Genomic DNA, 17,986 nt, shown 5'->3' with positions numbered 1-17,986 from the left:
GATGCACTCTTCTATTTTTGGTGCTAACAATTGATATCTGTCCAAGTTATAGATCGCCCTCACACCAAATCGTGAGTTATCTGCTCTGTTTTTGCTACTGTCTTTTCAAATACTGCTAAAAACTGCCAAAATATTGAAATTTCCATGGTACTGCTGAGTGTCCATAAATTAGATCAGCTGGGAATACTAGAAACTTGTACTGTATGTTCGTGTAGATGAATTTATAAAAGTAACCATCTAGACCACATGTGTCAAACTCAAGGTCCGGGGGCCAAATGCGGCCCGCCACATCATTTTATGTGGCCCGCAACGAGGTAAATTAAAATGTATGACTTAACGTATGTCTTAAAATGTCAGTTTATCAGGAGATACGCAATTACACAGTGACATTTTTTACATCCATGCAAATTTGAGTGTAACCATTTTGCTGATGTGGCCCTCGGTGAAAGTGAGTTTGACACTTTTTGAGTTTGCAATGTATACACTATAGCTCTAGCAACTGCACTTTACACTGACTGCTTCTCAATCTACCACTAGTTCTGACCTTTATATCCATCTATCTAACATGGAACACATTGTACTAGTCTGAAAAAACAGAAAAACCTTGAAAAAAAACAAACATTGACCTAAGCCTTTATATGCCTTGATGTACGTGATGCTCTCTTTTGTACTGTCTGATTACTGGCCGCTGTTTATCCTGTTTTTATTCGACTTGTTTGTCAAAGTCCTTTGGGAGTGGCTTTGTAATCTGACAGCAACTCAATGACGAGCCACTTCTCCGCACATACACGGTGAGAATGCTAATTAGACTAGACATTAGCTTGACTTCATTATTTAGTCTACAGCGTTGTTGTCATTGCGCCCTAACTAATCAATACGCCACACTTAACTAAAATCCACACTTAAAGAAATCTCTGGAGTTATTTCGGTAATTTGACTTATCGTCGCCAATCTCTCATTACGGCGGAGTATGTGGCTAGGGAAGATAATGCTGCCTTTTCTCTAATTAGCTTGGTTGTTTTCCAGAAGGCAAACGCGTGCATAGTAAAAAAAAAAAAAAAAAAAAAAGCCCTCTGCAAATCTTATATATGTCAGTAATGTTGAGACACTGAGCAGCTGGTGAAAGAAAACTATTTCAAGAGCAAGGCAGACATTTTGACTATTGGTAATAAAATAACTTAACATTTCAAGCAAGCCGAAAAGGTATGTAAAGTACTAGCACTTGTGACAGTATTTGGCCACAGCTACGTGTCAAAGCCTTGGGCCTGGTTAGTACTTGGATGGAGACCGCTGGGAATACAGGGTGCCACAGTGGGGTCCCAGTGGCAAAAACTGCCATCGTATCCTTAGGCACTTCATCCAGACTGCCTAGTGTGAATGTGGTGAGTGTTGGAGGTGGCTGGACGACCCGATGGCGCAGATTGGCAGCCTTGTTTCCGTTAGTCTGCCCCAATAGAAGCTCACCACTAACAAATATGTAAAGAATGAATAATGCACAAAACTGTAAAGCAACTTTGAGCATTTGGAAAAGTGCTATGTAAGACTGATGCATTATTATTATTTGTAGGCTCTAAAATTGTTGATAATATATTGGCTTCTATTTTTGAAAATCATCTTCAAATACAAGGTTGCGTTCACAGGACATCACAACACTATAGCGTGCTTATTATTTAAAACTGAGCTGGAGGGCAGGTCTGGATTCTTTGAAGATTGTAGATGTGTTTACCTGGTTTATGGTTAATATAGCTGTAATTAACTGGACCTATCCACATGAAAGCAAAACTGGTACAAAGTTTAATGTGTTCTCTGTTGTCTGTGTAAATCCCTCAGCCATCCAGGTAGGACTCATATCCAGAGAAAATTCAATTCTGTCAACAGGACAAAAGTTTTTGAGTAAAAACATTTCACAACCCATCCAAGTGCTTTCCGAGGTAGTGTCCCACCAGTAACCAGACCAGAACTGAAATAACAAAACGTCTTCACTCTAAAACTTTTGTCCAGTTGACAGAATTTCTTATCTTTTGCTATGTCTTCTCTGTCAGTATAAATAAGCAAAAAGGAAGTTCTTTTAAATTTTTTTCCAATAACTTTAGGCAGTACAGTTGTCCCTCACTATAACAGCCAAATTTCCATAAATGTTGGATCGCAGTGTGACTCTGAAGTGCTGTATTTTTGCAAGTTTTCTCCCCGACAAAACCCACAATGTCGAGGAAACGTTCTGCACCAATAAAGCCACCTTTTTTTTACATCTACGAAGGATTGACCTTTGAGAGTGTTTAAACAAGACAGAAATGTGAGAAAATGTTAATGCCTGTCTGAGGAAAGTGTATAAAGTGTGTGGTGAGGGGTTTTACAGCTGCAAAACATTTATAATAATTGTAAAAAATAAAGCTGACTACTTCACGGATTTCGCCTGTTGCGGGTTATTTTTAGAACGTAACTTCCGCGATAAACGAGTGACTACTGTAGTGTTATTATTTAACCCCAAAGACATGATTGTTGTCAGCTGAAAAGATTTCAGACTATAAGATTAATATGACAAGTTTGTGGAGCCGATCCTTATAAATCGAATAAATAAATGTTTGGATTATGTTTGGATCTTTCTTGCAAAAACTGTAATCTCCCGTAGAGTTTTATAGGCCCCTTCCCTCCATCTGAAGTTATGTCATCATCAACTTTTACAACGTGAACACAACCTATTGATTTGCCATATTATGTCACTATTTATGTCAGTGTTTTGCTCATATTTCCAAAAACAAATTTATCACTGCATATACTCATATACTGTTTTTCGGCGTTCTTTGATTTTACATCTCAGTGTTAACATCGAAATTATGCAAAGATAGACCATTGAAACAAGCAAAGATTTTCTGCAAGAATGTGTAAACGATTTAGCTGCGGGATAGTGCTCTCCAAATTACTTCTATGGTATCTCCCTCACAATCCGGGAGTGAAAGCGGCTGTATACTTTTCACAAGAGTCTCATTTGTGATGTCACTTCTGTCGACAGCTCTGGCGACAAGAACAAAAAAAAAAAAAGGTAAAGCTTGAATGAAATTGTGAAGTGACAGTACCCCAGTAGATTTTCAGCGGCCGGAATTGATAGCATAGCGCTACTAAATCTGAAGCAGGGTTTTGATATAAAAAGTTCAGAGAGAGTTTGCAAAGTCGGTCTCGGTGGAATGGCTGCAGGCAGTACATTGATACAACATAACAGATGTCTTGCTTCTATCATTTTCAAATTTGAGAAGTGGGTGTTATTTTTTCTCCAAGTGCTTATTGGATGATTTTGACTATTCCCTGACATTATCTCCTTTTAATCAATTGTTTTAAAAGGTTTCGTATGATAGAAAGAACTTTTGGACAAGTTTGCATTGGTATTTAACTGTTTAAAAAGTTGTGCTGGTTTACAAAAATTAATTTCTAAGTTGTTGGTTCTTACACATTGACAGAAAATGGTTGATTAGGTGTTTAGGTTGCTCTGCTGGTAATATTGGGGACTACATGAAATGGCAAAGGTATTAGCAATATGAAGAAGTATATATGGCACCCAAAAGTCACTAACAGTTGAAAAAATTCATTCAACTCTTTTGTTTCGAAATATTTTTGTTTTATGTTTTCAGTGCATTTGGAACGACCCTTCCGACATTAATATGAGCAAATACAGCACTGAGGAACAAACCCTCATTGTACAGTGGTACTTTGAGTCACATGGGTCAAATTTAGAAACTCAGCAGTGATATTGTCGACATTTTAATACCCAAGCGTAAATGCCATTAAAGGAATATTAAGTCGTTTTCAAAGACAGGGGGCAGTATGTGATCTCCACAGACCTGACTAGTCCAGTTTTCTTCCTGTGGGGCGAAAGGTGTTTTTAAATAAACCTCGACAATAAACAACTTAAAACGTAATATTGAGGATCAAATAAGAGCCATAGCCCGGAAATGCTTTCAAATGTTATGCAAAGTGTGTTGGATCGGGCTATTCAGTGTGAAACCGACAATGGTGGACACTTTGGTCATTTTTTTCTTCCCCTTGTTTAAGTAGCGATAAGGTCAAGTGTCAGAGAACAATTATAACCTTATATATAGCCAAAAATCTCAGAAGGTTCAGTTTACCTTCTGCTAAAATTTGGTGAGTATAACTTAAGAATTAGAGGAGTTATTGAAGATTTAAAAGTGTTAGCGACTTTTGAAGGAAACTTAAGCTACCACTATCAACTAAAGATACAGATGGTAGCTTTAAGTGGAGAAATTGAATGTCAAATGAAATAAAAGAGGATATATTCGCATCTAGGCTAATCAAATTACTCCAACAAAACAACAAACAACTCAATAAGTGTAATTTTTTAACAACATTACAAATTTAGCATAATATTGTACCTTTTGCAACTCACTTCAGCCAATTCCACTTAGTGTTTTGGAATTGGATTGTCATTATTTCCTTTAATTATTATAGCGATGTTCACCGCCACTCACTTCGCACGCTTAAACTAGCCAAATATTTTAGTCAAGCTATTAGATGAAGTGGTGGGCCTACTCAAGCAGACATTAGTCAAGATGTAAAAACACAAGGCGAAAGAACATGCATCATCTGCTGGACACCGCACAAAAACGCCGGGCCAAAAAAAAGAGGTGAGCAATTTTCCTTTTGTTACAACAGGGAAGGCGTTGAATCATTGTGAGAAAGATGCTGATAATAACGAATAAGACTCATAATAGTGACGGTTGCTCGATGTCTATAGATCCTCATGAATGCCCCAGAGAATGGTTTAATATTGATGCAGGCGAGTAGATTCTTTCAAAAGTGTGTCTCATTTCATTCCATTTGGGTTCTGGGTTCCTCTTTTTGTTGGCATTGGCTGATTTGGGGGAGAGTGCACTGCTCTGATGTAACACTGGCCATCATTCATCAACACGCTGTATAGATATTGGCTTTATGTGCGCGGCCTGGGGATGAGAGGGGAAGCAAGATGGAAGATTTGGGATAGAAATGAGCTGTCTCCCTCAACCCAGAGTCCTAAATCACCACAACACGCCTGCACTGCGAAAGTTTCATTTTTGGACCAGGGAAGTAGATGTTCTAATTTGACTCCTCTGGCATCACTTACTAAATTAGACATTTTGTGCATGTTTTGAAGATTGAATAGCTAACTGTTTCTTCAAAGCCTTTCTTCAAACTTTGATCTATGAACAGAGGAGTTTATTTGCATGATTTTAATATCTTCTCATTGTAATATCGAGATTGGGATTATGTCGTCATAGAAATGTCAGTTAAGCCTAATGCTAAACAAATGTAGATTTTAAGACGCTAAGTGCAAAATGTAGCCGTTAATGGCAAGTATTTAAACTGTAATGTGATAAATGCACTTAACAGTAATTACCAGCTTATGGAGTTGTTTCATTGGTCTTTTGTTTACACTAATGCGTTCCACGTTTGGCATATTTGGCCTGTAAAGCAAAGTCTTAAATGTTCAATCCAAAGTTCTATATGAAAATAACTATAATAACTATATATTATCCCGTATATTATCCGAGACAGACCACATTACAGAACGAGGGGCCCCTTACAAAGTCTGCAATGTGCATTTTTCATTAGATAACAAGCCCAACAAGATGATTTGTACCCAGGCCCAGAATTTGGTGCTACACCCCTGACACCACTGTTCCACTTTTACAATACATCTTTTCATAAATGGATCCTATGATTAGCTACGATATTCATTTTACAGTGAACTCAACAAATTACATTTTCTATTAGCCATTAGCATAAATCTTGTAATGCTGCCCTATGTGTTAATAAATGTCTCTTATAGCCTGAACTGCTAGAAGTGTAGAACTCAAATTACCGTTTGGGTATTTTAAGATATTGAATACTTAAATTGGATGTTCTTGTCACATTAAATATTATAAGTTATTTCATACTGGATAAAAAGACTTTTCTAAGAGGCATTGAGTGAGGATTGTATGAACAAGCCACATTCCGCAGTGGATTTAGTTTCAGTGTGGAGAAGTTTCCGACATGGCCACTGACTATGTAATGTAGCAGGTGCGGAAGAATAATATGGAAAGAGACACAAATCCACCAGAGACTCCGCGCTGTCCCTAAGCTGCAGAGTCTGTAGTTCCTGGAAGTACACCTCACTAATCCGCAGGCCCAAAATTCCCAATCCGTCTGCTGCCGGGGAGAGCATTGTTCAAGAGCTATTCCCATCAGGTAGGTAAATCTTTTTTTCTTCTCTGCAGTAAATGGCAACTAAATGTCAGACTTCTGTTCAAGCCCAAGTTCACCTTTATTGTCCTGGCTCATTTGCATGCCGAGGTAGAGCTGAGGGAGAGTCAGATACAGCTCTGATGGAGAGAGAGAAATCTATTTGAATAAGTCTGACCGCTCTATTATGGCTATCTGTCCCGGCCATCTCATAAAGCACACCCCCAGCTGCTCGTCGGCTTGCAAAACAGGCAAACTAATTCAAGGCGTTTACAACGGTTATGAGGGGAGTGACTGGGCATGAAAAGAACTCTGAATGTAAGATATTGCTGTGGCAGATGTGGATAAGATGAAATTATAATGGCACTAAAGTGAGTGCATTGTAAGAAATCAAACATTCTTTCTGTGAGCAGGGTCGCCTCTCCACAGATTTGAGCTGTAGCTTGGTCTGGTAACGTCCCCTGCTTGTCTGCATGAAGGTAGTTAGGCTTAATGTCAAATTGTGAAACATTCCAGGTGAAAATACTAACATTTCCTTGAAAATAAGCAGGTGGTGGACCATCTACCAGAAAAATTACACAGTGCACCTTTGATTTTCTTTATAAAATCTCTTTCACTCTTTGTAGGTAACGAGTGGCTAATTTTAACTCAGCATGTGGCTCATTTTACCAAGACACTGTCCTCCAAAATGTTCACCAGCCGAGGTTTCAAAAGTGTTTTTCCCCTCAATTCCATCCCAAATTATAAATGCTTACTACCTATAATAACACAACTCAATTCTAAAGATAACTTAAAATTATTGTTTTGATTTACCAAAAAGTGGCCCAATTTACCTAACTTCACCCTACCTGTAAGGGCTCGCTCAACATGCTCCAACTATCACTGTCAAAGTAAGAAATGAGAAAAAAGACCCGAAATAGTGAACCAAAAATTTAGCTAAGGTCGACTGCTTGCACAATGGTAACAAGAAACGACCAGGCTAGAATTGGTCAGATTTTGAACTTTGAGAAAATATATTTTTTGTGTGATTGCGTTTGCTAGCAGCTGTCAGAAACCACCATGGACCACATACATTAAACTCCACTGGGTCCTGGTGCCTTTCATAATTCTGGTTACAGGCCTCCAGTTTCCTACAATTTGCGTTGACCATATAGGTTTGCTTCACATTTGATATCTTAAAATAGTATAAATAATATAAATAATGTATGTATTATATTGAAACTGTGGGAAGACTTTGCATTTCACAGTGCAGCAGGTATTTAGGCATCATTCTTTATTGTGATATCTGCATTAGTTTGTGCAGCTTAGTACTCTAAAATGAGCTTAATTGGGTCAAACATATAATGCTGTTTATTTGACATGATTATTTAAAGGTTTATTATTTTAGGAGCTTAGCCATATTGTAACAGTGTTTCTTAATAGTTGTACTTCACTTTTGAATAATCCTGCAATGCTTGAGAAAATTTCAGTTTTCACCTACCCCCTATCTCCACCCACTTTTCCTGTTCGCACTTGTGATTATTCCAAAAAGTCTGGGTCCTATATGTGGTCATTTTTCTACAATTAAACAAAATGTAAATGAAAATCCGCTGCTTGCTACAGTGAGATGCGAATACTTTGTGTACTGCAGTTTTGAACAAGAAGTCAGTGGACCAGCTTTTTAATGACTAAGCCATTTAAGATCAGTATTGCTACCAGGATATACAATGAACAAATCTGAAAACATGATCATATATGTTAGGGTTGTCAAAAATATCGAAAAGCAGATACTAGTTGATACTAAAGCTAGTATCAAAACTAGATACTCACTTGAGCAGGTATTGGTACAAAAAAAATCACATTCACAGGACAGAAATGAACCTTTTCTGAACAGTTTTATAATGATTTTGCTCTAGCGGAACAAGTATAAGACCACATAGACTGGTATACGCTCATTAAACCACTATGGAACATGTCTGAATGACTGAGCGATTACACAGATATAACACTACATGGGTATATTAAAAGAAAGTACTATTACTACATGTTGAAAATGACATTCTGTTGTTTAAATAGAGAGTCTTTTTTATTATCATTGTGGTATTCTAATCATCAAGTATAGAGTCAATTCCTTAGTAGTGAAATCGAGTTGAATAAAACTGATACTTCACCAGATACATCCTGACACCATTTTTTAACCACTTTTTCCACTTATCTTTTCTTCTTGCTTCTTTTCTGTCTCATTTCACCTTTCATTCTGTCTGTTGGCTTGCTCCTTCTGATTAAGCCTCACCGCGCTCTCTCTAAGGTGCGGGTCCACGTCTCCCGGGAGAGCACACACGGCTGACTATGTTTAAATACTTAATGGAACTTACCGCTCGCTCTCATCTGATCGAAACCAGGAAACCAGCAGAGTTAAAACACCACGACCTCTACAGCCAATTAGAGCCCGCTTTGTGTCGGTGGTGACTAACAAGTGCCGGAGTGAAAGCGGTATTGAATCAGAGAATAGTGAAAGCTTCTGTTTATGCTGTTTTTTTCTGGCTAAATTTTTTCATGCGTCATTTGAAAAATCCATAGAAGACAATAGAACATGCACACAGACAGTTGTTAAGGGCAGTGAAGAAGTCTTGACTTGTGAATCGATATGACTGCATTTGCCCCAGGCTTTAGTCCATCAATATTTAGAATGGGTTAAAAAATGTACATGGAAAAATCACTTCTAAATGAATGTAGCTTTGAATAATGTTTTCAAATGTTTCAATGTGTTCTACATTAAAATAATGTGCACAGGCCAAATGAGTCAGCAGGCAAGCTAATCTTATCCACATCGCAGTCTTAAATATTAGGTTTGAGCTTAATAATTACGTTTATTAATCCCAGTTAAGGTTTCACATAATCACAAACTTCTTGACTATGAGTGGCACTTATGCCAGAGCCAGTAGTACAAATTACCTACTGCTAAGAAAAAGGAGGTTATTATGAATAAATACAGATTTATATTTTTTTTATGTTTATTTGCATTTTATCTGCATTTTGGTTTCTGATGCAAAACAAGGACTTTTTTATTTTTTATTTTTTGGACACCGTAGCTCAAAAAATACTACATAAATACTACATAAAGCTACCATTTGTAATTAGATTGGCTGATACGGCGCTGTTGTATTCTCACATAACACCACTAGATGCTACCTATATTACTGCTGTCTGAAAGTGTGCCAGCTTTGGCCTGACAGAAGAAGACCAGAGAGCACAGGTGAGTCCACAGACTGCATAAGGAAGTGGACTAAGGAAGTGGACTAAGTAAGCGTGACGTCACCCATCGCGTTCAGCTTCAGTTAAATGAAGCTCATCAAGGCTAGCAGTTATGGGGCAAATTTGGAGCCAAGTTCCATATTTGGAATTCCAACCGCGAGTCTCATAGCAACCAACAAGCCAATCCGGAGCGAGGCTGTTGAAAGTAAAGCCCCTTCCCACTGGTGAAGCAGGGAGCAGGTGCTGAGCTACACTGTCAATCAAACCTGTTGCTCACCCTAGTGGGAGGGACCTTAGGATGAAAAAGGTGCCTGATTTGTGTGTTATTAATGTTCACAATATCGAAATAAAAATACCAGGACCATGTAGAGCGGGTTAATACAAACATTTTAAGATCAAAATGACCAGCCTGACAGCAGCAGTTCTGGAGAGAAGGATGACAGTTTTTCAATAGAAAGTGAATTGCAGCCAGAGTCGATGAAGCTGGATGCGCGCCCATGTTCACTTCCTATTTGGAACGCGGCAGGCTAGCAGGGTAGCTATGTCCATTTATATATACAGCCTATGGGTGAGTCTGAACAAAGGCCATGTGAGGGGAAGGGGGAACATGTTTAATACCTGCCGTACTGTTATAAATTTATAGATGGTAGCTTTAAGTAAATGCCTATTTTCTGTTTATTTCAAATCAAGTGAGTGCAAGCTGTTTGCTATGGACACTTTGAAAAGTAAGTTGCGAGAAAAAACAGCGATCACGTAGCTGTATACCAGAAATTAAAATGTAACAGTTTGGTTGAGCAGATGTATCTGTTCAGACTTAGCCTGAAATCTACAATGACACTGTAAAGGATTGCAATATAATAAGTAATAATGTATACTCTCAGATCTCCTGTGGTTACCTAAGACTATTTTTGCAACACATGTAGGAGTCAAGGCTTTTCTCATAAACTCAAAGTTGGCAGTGCAAGCCCCACTACTTGCAAAGCATCCTTGAAAAGTATGATTCACCTGCCTTTCCGCCTATGTCTGTGTACTCTGCTGATGTGAGCGCCTTGAGTACCTTTGAAAGTGAATACCCTTGATTGACTAATAGATCATTTTAAAAAGTGTGTTTACATTTTTTTTGTTTAGTCTTTTGTTAATCCCTTTAACAAATACTCCCTTTTTAGCAGTCTTGAATTTATGCCTTCAACCCACCATACACAATGCATTAATAAGGCAACAACAAACGTATCGTACAGCAACGCAATTAAGTCTCTGACATCTTTAAAAAAAAAAAAGCTATTGTTGATAACCTTGATCGTTTCTTGCTAAGAGCTTTCCTAGAAGCAAAAACAAAATGGAAAATCTTGGAGAAGGTAGCAACTTTGGCCCTAATTAATTATAAGAACGTATGCGATGCCTTTGCGTAGCCTCGGGCCTCCATTGAAACTTCATTATAATATCAGTTACTACTATAATTTTCCACAAAGCTGGCATTAAAAAACATGCGATTATCAAGGCCCTTTCTAATGAGTAGCAGCAATAACTGATCTCATCACAGGGGTTAAGAGTGAAGAAGCCAGAGGAGAGTTGGGGAACTAAGCTTTTAGCATTGTTCCGGCGGCTGCACTGCTGGGGCAAAGACTAGAACCGTCTCCTAAATTAACTCAGCAGTTATCTGACTTTTTAATGTGAAATCGCTTAAAATGCAAAGTGAGGACATTTGCGATGGGAGAATTGTAAAGTGGGTGGGATGTGAGTCACCCATGGTTGCTTTTAAATGGCACCGGGGGCATATGAATAAACACACTTTGTCTACCAAGACCACATAGAGAATATTACAGAAGACACTGCGTCAAGCCGGGAATAATAAAGTTTGACTATAGAGGTACAAGGCAATGCCAAAGCTAAACTAAGCTCTCTAAGTGCTTCTAAAGCCAAAGGTGAAAGGTGCTGGTGACTATGCTTAAAGGTCTTACATCATGCATTATTCAGGACTTTTTAACTACTTCCAAACACCTTAGGACCTGTTTTTTTTAAATGTAGAACTTAAAGGCCCTGTACCCACTTTTGAACCATGAGTAAGGAACATGTTTCAGTTTGAACTGTTAGACACATCCACTTACTCAGTTCTTACACTCTAATGTTGACCCACGACAGAGAAACAATGCCCTGAGGTAGTCACAGACAGCTGTTTCCACATGGTTCTCATTGAACAAAATGCCTTTTATAATGCATAGACATCCTTCATTCTTTTTTCTCATAATAAATTACATAAGGTCTTCAACATAATACATTGTTTAATTCATTGTTTAATTTATATATGGTGTGATGTTTCAGTTTGACTGGTTTCACATTCTTTAAGTGTAATAATTTGTATTTTTAGAGAGGTTATTATTTCATCACACTAATCTGTATGTGGGATTAGAATATAGGATATGGAAGCCAGTAACAAAATGTGAGCCAAGAGGGCAAAAAGTGAAGTGAATGAAGTTAAAAACAGTAACTGCTAGTAATTGATTTAGTCAATTCCTGCTCCTCCTGCAGTAGTAGAGGTAGTTATACTAGTTATAGAGATAGTTGAAGTTGTAAGTAGTAAACTCCACAGACTCCACTTCACTTTTAAACTTGGACTAAAGTGTACATATGGCATATTTAAGAGTATCAGAATTGTGAAAGATTAAGACAGTTTCCATAGCAATTAACAATTTTAAACATGTCCTATGTTTTAAGACATGTCTTCCAAACACAAATGGACTTAAACAAACACGTCTGCTGCCTCTAAACTTCACAGAGCAATAATGCTAAATTATAAACATTAGAATTAAACAACCAGTTGTTGTCATTACACCAAAATGCACCAGGGCACCAAATAAAGGATTTGTTAATTCTTCATAAAAAGGACAATACAACAAAAAATCCACTTCCACTTCTCCATCGCCAACAAACCACAGTCTGTCATCTTCAGGGGTTGGAAAAAAGCTCCCAGTTTCTAAGGTTACAGAAGTATTCCTGTGCGCAGCTGGACAATGAACAATCTTTGGTCAATTTGGCTCTGACATAAAATTCAGTCTTAAATATATCCTTTAATTGAGTATATGTCTGCAAATTGGGTTTAGTCAACATCCTATTCAGCTGCTGTTCTTCATAATTGGACACCAGTTTTGCTCTTATTCTGCTGATGCTGCATGGAAAATTGTTATGAAATACACACTGAAATTGTGCTTCAGCAAAAACAGCCTGAAGCTCTGCTGCCCAGGGTGACTTGGCTTTACTCCACTCAAAGAGCTTTTTTTGATACGCTGTTATCAGGCATATTAATAATCTGAGTCCACAGTCTAACCATGTCACACTTTCTTTGGACAGACATCACCCTGCACTGCCAAAACTGGAACAAACTTGTACACTGCCAAAAAGCAGCGGATCGCTCTGTTTGCCACAGCATCCAAGGCTGAGCTCTGTCTGACCAGCAGCATAGTTTAGAACAGGAGATACACGGCCTCATACAACTTAGAATATGTTTCATAACTGAGGTCTTTACAAATTTTCAACTTGTTAATCACAGAACCAAGAGGTCGGCTGGCTAAAGCAGTAAGGATTTTCACCACACTGAAAAATCATAAACTCATCAAATGTGAACCCTGAATATTTGTTCTAAGGGACATATTCAAGATTTACATTTCCAAATGAATGGAGGTTTCTGCTTTGTGGAGCTGAATAATCAAGTATTTACTATTGCCCATCTAATGGTTTTTTAATCACTTTGTTGCACTCTGACAAGACAACAGTGCTCTCCCCCATTACTTCTGCTCTGATTTTGGCCTCGCTGCACGGAAGTATCACAAGGAAGTATTTTCAAATCTGTCTCCTACTGGTAAAAAAAATAAATAAATAAATCAAATAAACTTATGGATGGCAGCTTTGAGAGGTACTTTGTAACTGCTCCATTGAGATGTTATCACTTTGGCAGGAATGTTTCATAGTACGGCATTAATTTTATCATTTGCATTTATGTAATTACAGGTGTTTTTATTGCTCAAAAATTTCTGCAAATATGGATTCTTATTGGAACTGCTTCACCACTCCATGGAGATAACTAATGCCAGTGTGGAATATTCTATGCAAAGCAATAACAACTCCATAAAGACAAGCAGTTGACAGAAACACTACGGAAAAAGTTACATGGTGCAGCTTAAAATACATACCTATACAATGTAACCAAGAATATATTATGGAAAAATAATGTCACTCCAATTAGTAAGTGTAGTTACTAAGTGTTTGCCATTTAGTACGACATATTTGAAGTTTAATGGTCAAAACATACTAAATAAAAATACTAAATCCTTTGTGGGGAAGATAATGGAGTACATCTCATTTATTTTGTGCATTATACAGTTTCTGGATGATTTCCTCCCTATAAAACCTGATCGTCCGTTTAACTTACCTCTTGAGCCATTGAAGAAGAGTGTTTGTCGGCGTGGATTCTGGATGACCACTATTGACCCATCGTAGTTGTGAAGCCGACAGGAGATCTGGGCGGTCGCTCCTTCCAAAACTGTCACATTCTCCGTCTGCACAGTCTGACAATGGGCTGTGGAGACACAAAATGATCACCGTTAAAACCGGGGAACGAGGAGAGCAAGACGAATAGGTAAAACAGGCAGGGGACGAGGAGAGGGAAGCAAAAGAGATGTTCAATTTCACTCCACTTCATTGTGAGAGAAGTTCTTTGAAAATACAGTACTTAGACCGTCCTACATTCGCTTATAACACAGGCTCAGCTTAGAAGAAAATAGCGCAGACGGAGGAGTTAAAAGACAAAGCGATAGCAAAGTAGAATAAATAGTATAGCTTTAAAAGGCACTGACAAAGTAAGTGGAAGCCCTTATAACAGTGTGTTCTTATGAGCATAATAAAGGGTGATTATAATTACAGCCATTCATCTGCGCAAACACACGCGGCTAGCATAAACAGCTCTAGCGCCGCGGGCTAGTCTCAACCGAATGAATCAACACTATTTTGAATGCATAATGTGCTATTAAGAAGGAATCCTCAGTTCTGGGTTTAAAGAAACACCTGAAAGGAGAGATGCACCACTCAAAAACAAACGCCCCCAGGTAGCCGAATTTGTCTGCTTTGAATTCATATTGTTATTAAAGTTATGTATTTTTTAGCTTCCGTGAAACATAGTTAAATAATAATAATCCAAGAGACTATTGTGCCGTTGTGAGAACACTTCATGCATTGCGAGTGGAGCTATTTAATCAGGTGTTACATAATTGAATTTGTTTTGTAAAATGCATATAGAGGGAATGAAACCTTGCTTTTCACTGGCTTTATACTTGTACAATATGTAAGCTCGACAGTTTTGCAACCTGTTTTTTTTTTTAGCTCATATAACAGCTTTAATTTAGGGAAACGGTTTGGGTTAAGGCTATACAATTTTGGGAAAAAAAAACAAACTACTGAATTGCAGTTTTTCTGACAAATTTGAACTGTAATTGCGATTATATTCATGATATGTTTAAAACAAAGGATTCTGTTCAAAGTGGACATGGTAAAGTACTCTAGGAGCAGTGATGGATGAAGTACTCCATTTTGTTACTTAAGTCAAAGTACAAATACAGACGTAAAAAGTTACTTAAGTAAAAGTAAAAGCGTTACATGAAAAAATATACTTAAGTAAAAGTATTTAAGTACCCGTTTAAAAGTGCACTTTAAGAGTAAAAAGTAAAAGTATTTCACATAAGTGTTGTTAAAGTGTTAAATGTAGTGAAGTAGTTTCCACTGTAAAATGTACTTAAATAAAGTACAGATACCTAAAAATTCTACTTAAGAACAATATTTTTTACTACTTTTACTTTGTTACCTTCCATCACTGTCTAGGAGCATTAACGTGAACTGATCCCACACATGTCAGAACATAGACACATATATCTGAAGGTAAAGCTTTTTCTACGATCTAAATAATTGCAGCTGATTGGAAAATTCTGCAAACTTAAATTGCGATTTTGATTTCATTACAATTAACTATGCAGCCCTAGTTGGGATAGTCAGATATATTCAGTATTTTTTTATTATTATTATTATCATTGAGGCGCTAACCAACACATGTTTACTTTTTGCGAATGAGACGAAACACAATTTTGCACAATTTCTGTAATTTCTATAAATGTCTGTACTCTTTCTACATAAAAGCGACAAACATTTACAAAATAAAAAAATCCCAGAAACTTATAAAACATCTGTGAATTTATTAAGCAAACTAAAGTGCACCAATTCCAGTCGAATGGTCAGACCTCCAAAATATGAAAATATTTGGAAACACATTGACTTTTTTACATTCCATCATTTCTCAAACAAACTTGTCTCAGCCTGGGATCCAATATTTTGAGACAACAAGAGTAGGGGGAGCAGCGGGGTTCCTCTTTGATGTTTTCGGCATTCTGACTGTGTAATGAGTAGCTTGATTATACACTGATTGGAGCACCCTTTATGTTTGTGGGTCAGGCGGTTGACGTGGGCTATCTAAGGCACATCTCCCACTGCGCACAATGGACACAGCTCCCGGCATCTGGGACACAAATCATTGGCGCAGCAATTAGTTCTATGGCTCAAGCCCGGAGAGGAGAGTGATTGCCTTGAAGAGACGACCATCTCGCTGGGCTGCCCCAAACTAGTATTTATCAATTTGCATCCCTATTTGCATTTCCATCTCTTCCTGGCAAAGTGGTAGCTGTGGGGAGGATTTAGAACGGGAACAACGTCAATATTGATGCATAATGATGAAACGGGCAACAAGAAGTGCCGCTAAAAGATGGCAGAGCTCCATAGTGTTGAGTTTGGTAGTGGTAGTGGTAGTGGGAGCTTTTGTTGAAACACCTTTTACAAGACATGGGGCGTTCAGGGATAAACAGATGGTGCTGGCTCCCCCGCTTTAGGCCACATGTCTTTATCTGCACCTGTCATAAGTTAGCGTGAGGCGCAAACCAATGAGGAGTCCAGTGTGTAGGAAGTGTTCAACCTGAAGAAGGAATATCACGACTTAGACGACACCTGATCCATGTACGCTTCTTCAAATTTAATAAAGATGCACTATGTAAGTTTTTCAAGTGGAGGGTCTGCTATGCTTGTCTCCATGGAGATGTTATTTCTTTGTCTGGATTGATCCACGCTATGGGGTAAAACTATCGATTTGACCTGTAACGTGGTCTACTGGTGTCACCTGCTTCTACTGTATCTCCATGGACATAGAAAACTTTACTGTGGTACATTCTAGACCATGTGTCAAACTCAAGGCCCGTGGGTCAAATGCGGCCCGCCAAGTCATTTTATGTGGCCCTCGACAAGGTAAATTAAAAGGTATGACTGTCTTAAAATATCAGGTTGTCAGGTGATACACAGTTACTTTTTTCATATCTATGCAAATTCATATGCAATATTTGTAACTTGAATAAGTCATAAACACAGAAACGGTTAATTAACAAGATTAAAAACTAATTGCATTTATTTTACATTACATTTAGTTACATTTACTTGAATTTATACTCTCTTACATTTCCATCTGGCCCTTTGAGAACAACCATTTTGCTGATGTGGCCCTCTGTGAAAATGAGTCTGACACCCCTGTTCTAGACAAAGCAATAACATCTTAATGGAGACAGGAACGTGGTGGACCCTTCTTCAGTAAAGCCGCACACTGTACCTTTAATGAAATGGTCAAAGCATACAGATTTAACTCATCATAAGCAAAACCCAAAACAAGAGGGGATAAAAACAGAGAAGACACTAATACTCCACAGAACAGGAAGGGGGAACTTGACAATTACCGCTAATTGTAGTCATTATTGCTCCCATTGTCTGCATCAATATTGTGATTCATATCAGAGACCATCAGGGCCTGCCACCGCCGTCCCAATTATTTTAGTAATGGCTGTTATTACTCATCACCGTAGCAACCAGGCTAGGCGCCATTGTTTTAAACGGAGCTAATTGCCAAGAGTGCTCCGTGCATCAGGATAAAGTTGCCGAGCAGAGTGTTATCAGTGACCAGCCGTGGCGAGGAAAAGGACGAGTGTTAGAATGGACTTCATACAAGGGGAAAAGTGGTCAGAAGTTTGCTTTTGGGAGAAAGCCAGAAAAGCGAATTAGATGTCCATTTGTAAGCCTACTCATTCAGGCAGCTGTCAACCGTTAAGAGCAATGAGCCGCATCAGTGTGTGTCCATAACACATCCGGGAAAGCAAAAACTGTTGGCTGTGAGGGGAAAGACTGGCATCCAGTGTGGAGTAGGATGCCATCGACAACAGCTGGATTGTGTCAGATCAGTGTGGGTGGACTGATTACAAGAGTAGGAGAGCATCGGCTGTGATCAGAACACACTTGCATAAAACTAATTCAGAAGCGCTCTATTGTTTCCAGAAGATCTTACACTTCCAGTCAAAAGTTTGGACACAACTTCTCATTCAATGTTGTTTTGTGTTGTCTCAAAGCCCATCAGTGTGTAAATCATAATTCAGTTTATACTTGCATACAAAACTACTTTCTAATTTTTGCTCTAGAG

The 17,986-nt window shown here is 38.2% G+C and overlaps 1 protein-coding gene across 3 annotated transcripts in view; it reads right to left on the bottom strand.

The window, feature by feature from the left end:
- The window catches only part of cadm4 (cell adhesion molecule 4), a 339,603-nt gene that overhangs the window by 52,316 nt on the left and 269,301 nt on the right, over window positions 1–17,986 (bottom strand). For all 3 annotated transcript variants that reach the window (XM_033981097.2, XM_033981099.2, XM_055227757.1), the window contains exon 2: window positions 13,868–14,014. In XM_033981097.2, coding sequence (XP_033836988.1) covers window positions 13,868–14,014 — 147 coding nt within the window. The remainder of the gene's footprint in view (window positions 1–13,867; window positions 14,015–17,986) is intronic.

Source organism: Periophthalmus magnuspinnatus, chromosome 16, assembly GCF_009829125.3.
Source record: "Periophthalmus magnuspinnatus isolate fPerMag1 chromosome 16, fPerMag1.2.pri, whole genome shotgun sequence".
NCBI lineage: Eukaryota > Metazoa > Chordata > Actinopteri > Gobiiformes > Gobiidae > Periophthalmus > Periophthalmus magnuspinnatus.
This window is presented reverse-complemented; position numbering and strand designations above follow the sequence as displayed.